Source organism: Octopus bimaculoides, chromosome 16, assembly GCF_001194135.2.
Source record: "Octopus bimaculoides isolate UCB-OBI-ISO-001 chromosome 16, ASM119413v2, whole genome shotgun sequence".
Taxonomy (NCBI): Eukaryota; Metazoa; Mollusca; class Cephalopoda; order Octopoda; family Octopodidae; genus Octopus; species Octopus bimaculoides.
In genome coordinates this window covers 4,974,191-4,979,441 of record NC_068996.1, presented here as the reverse complement: position 1 = coordinate 4,979,441, position 5,251 = coordinate 4,974,191, and the positions used below count along the sequence as shown (strand labels likewise).

Genomic DNA, 5,251 nt, shown 5'->3' with positions numbered 1-5,251 from the left:
ATATATATATATATATATATATATATATATAGCGAAAGAGAGAGAGTGAGAGAGAAAGAGAGTGATATAAATAGATAGATAGATAGATGGCTGAAACGGCAGATCGATGGATAGAGGATAGGACAGATGGATAGGGAGATAGATTGGTAGATAAACATATATATATATATAAATATTTAGATACATAGGTAATTGCATACATATATATAATGCATACATACATACACACATTAATACATACATACATACATACATACATACATACATATATTTATATTCATCTTGATTTTGTGTTAATGTGAGAAAATGTGTGAGAGTGAGAGACAGACAGTGAGAGAGAGGGAGAGACAGACAGTAAGTGAGAGAGAGAGAGAGAGAGTGAGAGAGAGGGGGGGAATGTGTATTCCGGGAAGGAGACAGAAAGACGGCCATACAGATAGATTCAATGTGAGGATATATATTGATTTACCAGAAGGAAAAACTTCAATGGGGCAGAGTGTATAATTGAATGCAACCATGTGTGTGCATGTGTTTAACTTATTACTGTTACAGAAGATCTGCTCAAATTTCGTAAGAACCTAGTTAGAGCGCAATGTTATCTTATGACGTCATTTCCCGTTATGTCCCTTGTTTTGTTTTTGTCGTTTCCCCCAGCCCCCACATCCCTACTTTGCTCTTTACTCGCTGCCGTCGTATGTTTGACATTCGTTATATGTCACCGCTTATTATAATGTATCTGTACAGGTGTGTACAGGCTGGATTAATGGGTTTATGAATTTGTGCACAAGTGCATAAAGCGGACGCCATTATAAATATGGAAAGTTGGTTGGTAGTTGTATGTGCGAAATATTGGAAAATGCTTGTTCTTTAAGTTCTTCACCGTTATAAGTTAACCTGATTTCATTTGCGCATGAATATACCAGATAATTTTCATTTTGTGAAACGACTTAAGCAAAAATCTATTAAATATTCTCTTTGATTCTTCTCACAGAGCTTGTTTCTATCAGCAGAAATTCTAAAATATAATCATGGTGATATAATTTGAAAAAAAAAACAAAAAAAAACAAAAAACAAAAAACAAAAACAAAAAAAACCTAATAAAATTTTGTATTTCCAATTGTCTTCCATACACCTCTGATCTTTGACATAATTGGTATAATGATGAAAGACTTAAAGTCTAGTATCTTGTTACTTTTCCTTTTCTATTTATTTGTTTTCGTTTTTTTTTTGAAGAGTATTAAATGAAATTTCAGGAAAGTTCTCGTGCTTTTGTTTGTTTGTGTGCGTGCGTGTATGAGTGCGTGTGCGTGTGCGTGTGCGTGTGTAGGAGTGTGTGTGTATGTAATTTGCTCTACATTGAAATTGTAACTGCGTCAACAAAATTAGTTATTTCGGTTTCACTTTTAATTCGGCGAAAAGCAAGCAGGAATTGTGACATTCATTTTTCATGAATGGATGGAAGCGAGGCCGTAGAACCTAGGATGACATTTGTTGGTGATCCCGCATGCATACACACATACACATAACAAACATGTTATGCGCATGGCTCAGTGGTTAGAGCGTCGGACTCACAATCATGAGGTTGTGATTTCGATCCCCGAACCGGGAATGTGTGTTGAGCGTTATGTTCTTGAGCAAGACATTTTATTTCACATTACTCCCGTCCACTCAGTTTCGACGTCACTGGTCACAAACTATATCAGCTTTTGCCTTTCCCTTGGATAACATCAGTGGCACGGAGAGGGGGAGAATCAACCTTGCCTGAACTTGTGCCTCGGAGGGGAACTTACTACATGTGTCCCCATGGTCATTCTTGACAGAAGGGGTTCTTTACGATATTATGCGTAGCTATAAGCTGAATGTTTAAGAAGTTTGCTTCGTAATCTCGCGGTTTTGGGTTCATTCCTACAATGTAATACTTTGTGAAATTTAGTAATAGGAAACTGTATAGAATCCTGTCGGAGAGATCCGTTCCTGCGGTAGAATTAATCCGTTATCCATTTTAACACCATCGTCTGGTTTTTGGTGCCTTAAGTGCAATCCATTCTGAGATAAACTTTTTTCTTTACTTCCACGTTTCTCGGAGGCCCTGAAAGTGATCAGAGAAAGGCTCTAAGTTTTGTTTTCTGATTAATTATAATTTCTGATTAATTATAAAATATAATAAAAGAAAATTATTCAGTTTCAAATTTTGACACGAGGCCAGCAATTTTGCCTTAATATACATATACACATACACACATATTCATATATATAATAATATTATTAGGGATAACAATCCAAATTTACAGGTAAAAACTGAATTAAATTCAATTCATTAAAAATTAAAATTAAATTAAGTTTCACATTATCTTTATCTTATGATATTTACTTTGTATTATATTATACTAATTTAATGTGCTTTTAATTATTAATTTTTCTATATGTGACTGGATTTTCATCTTTTCTCTAAAACTATATATTCATATGTGTGTGTGTGTGTAAAGAAAAATATTAGCAGATAAATTACTCTTTACTCTTTACTCTTTTACTTGTTTCAGTCATTTGACTGCGGCCATGCTGGGGCACCACCTTTAGTCGAGCAAATCGACCCCAGGACTTATTCTTTGTAAGCCTAGTACTTATTCTATCGGTCTCTTTTTGCCGAACCGCTAAGTTACGGGGACATAAACACACCAGCATCTGTTGTCAAGCGATGTTGGGGGGGGGGACAAACACAGACACACAAACATATACACAGACATACATATATATATATATATATATATATATATATATATATATATATATATATATACGACAGGCTTCTTTCAGTTTCCGTCTACCAAATCCACTCACAAGACTTTGGTCGGCCCGAGGCTATAGTAGAAGACACTTGCCCAAGATGCAACGCAGTGGGACTGAACCCAGAACCATGTGGTTGGTAAGCAAGCTACTTACCACACACCCACTCCTGCGCTCCAGAAACTATACCTTTTATTGAAGACCTGAAAAATACATCAGATTTATTCTGTTTCCTACCTGGTAGAGATCTCAGCAATGAGTCGTGATGAATTGCTCTCACATTGGAAACTAGCTGATGTATGTGCACTCACACATACAAAGAGAAACATACGCCCTAAATCACATCCTTTGCAAAAGAAAAAAAAAGAAAAAGAAAATGTAAAAATAAATAAATGAGACCACTTTATATATTCGTAGGCTCATTCACCAGCAAATGGAGAAAATAGATGCACTTATTCTTGACTCCACACAGAATTCCCTAATCTGATGAACTAAATAGCTACATATCGCTTCCGTTTTAGGTCCACCCGACAAATGCGATTTTTCTTAGCCTTTGCTGTGTCTAACATTTAAGCCCTGTATAAACCACTACACCGGTATATCCATCCGTCTCTCTTCATAAAGTCGAGTGGTTTGCATCAACGTTCAAACTGAACGTTGAACCATATCAACTCATCTTTCTCAGAAAGAGTGTGAAGATCAAAATTTACTTCCACGACGGGCTTCCATAGCATTTTCTTTCAACTAAATTTTTACTCGCACTGTTCAGGTTTCCTCAGGGTAAAAGACAGTCTGCCTTAGTTGTCATACAATGCTACTGAATTCGAAGCGATGTTATTACCAGTGCTCACGTCATGTATGGTACAGTGAGTAAAATATGGCTCAGTGGTTAGGGCGTCGGGCTCAGAAACATGTGGTAGTGATTTCAATTCCTGGACCAGGCTGTCTGTTGTGTTCTTGAGCAAGACACTTTATTTCACGTTGCTCCAGTTCATTCAGTTGTAGAAATGAGTTGCGATGTCACTGGTGCCAAGCTGTATCGGCCTTTGCTTTTCGCTTGGATAACATCGGTGGTATGGAGAGGGGGTGGCTGGTATGTATGGGCCACTGCTGGTCTTCCATAAACAACACGACCTAGACTTGTGCCTCGGAGGGGAACTTTCTAGGTGCAATCCCTTGGTCATTCATGACTGAAGGGGGGTCTTTACCCTTTTAATCGTCACTGTGCGCAATAGATATAAATCACGTATATGGTGCCCTCGAATTTGTGACCTTAATAAAAAGATAGACACAAAGAGATATTTTTAATTGCTCAAGTCGTTATCCTATTATAATAATTATATTTATAGAGTTTGTTAATATATATTTACAATCAAAAGAATAATCAATGAACTCTTTAAAGGATTAAAAGTGACATTATAAAGTTATGTGAATAAACAATGTGTGCATGTAGATAAGAAAAAAGAATAAGACTACACAGTACTCAAAGGCTCACTCAAACTTTAGAAAGAACACTCAACTATCCTAGTAATAAAATGGCTATCCTAGAATGAAAATGTCCTAGAATGAAAATGTCCTAGAATGAAAAACTTATTTGACTGCTGAATTTGGGTTAATATCCGTACCTTTGTGGAAAATTAATCAAAAAGCCACTTTGCAGACGTATGTATATTTCCCTCTTGTCATTGAATTACGGTTTTCTTTCATAAGCCTTTTGAACCGGTATTCACACAGAGTTTAATACAATATTCAAAAGTATAGAGGTAGACTAATTCAAGCTTAATAGAAAGACATTGTTTTATTTTCTGTTAATATTTATTAACAACAATGCTGGTGAGTCACGACTGGCTGCATCTTTGCACTCACTTCTACTATCTGCCACTTAAAAAACGTCAGTTATCTGCCAAGCTTTCTTCTAATTGTAGAAAGAACCATAAATTTAGACTAACAATGTAATGAGAATTTGGACTAAATTCCGGAAAAAAGTGAAGACATTTCAAGTGATAGCACTCAGATGTCGCAACCAAGCATTTATTTATATAAACAAACGTTCAGTTTCAACAACAAATAATAAGGCAGAATAAAGTGTAGGGGACATTTCCATTTACTCGTTCAACGTAAACGAACCAACAAGGGAACTTCTATGTCAACATATCTAAAAGAAATAACAGCCAAAAATCTCTTCAAAGAATACCTTAACTTCTTAAGGAAATGAAATATTTGATATCTTTTTTATTTGTTATTTTTTACTTGTATTAGTCAATGAACTCCGGCCATCCTGGGGCACTGCTTTGAAAGATTTTTGTCGAACGTATCCGCCCCAGGAATTATTTTCAAAGCCTGTTATGCTAAGTTACAGCGACGCGAACAAACCAACCCCGGGTATCAGATAGTGAGGTGGGGGAGGGGGTGAAAACAAAAACATAATGACACACATCTCTCTTTCTCTCTCTATCCCTATGTATAT

The 5,251-nt window shown here is 36.1% G+C and overlaps 1 protein-coding gene across 1 annotated transcript in view; it reads right to left on the bottom strand.

Annotated features, from left to right (window-relative positions):
• Positions 1 to 1,929: 1,929 nt before the first annotated feature.
• Positions 1,930 to 5,251, bottom strand: part of LOC106875183 (rRNA 2'-O-methyltransferase fibrillarin-like) — a 5,723-nt gene continuing 2,401 nt past the window's right edge. The window contains exons 2-3 of the mRNA XM_014923220.1: positions 3,022 to 3,130; positions 1,930 to 2,089 (exon numbers count right to left, since the gene is read on the bottom strand). Of these exons, the coding sequence (XP_014778706.1) occupies positions 1,930 to 2,089; positions 3,022 to 3,130 (269 nt within the window). The remainder of the gene's footprint in view (positions 2,090 to 3,021; positions 3,131 to 5,251) is intronic.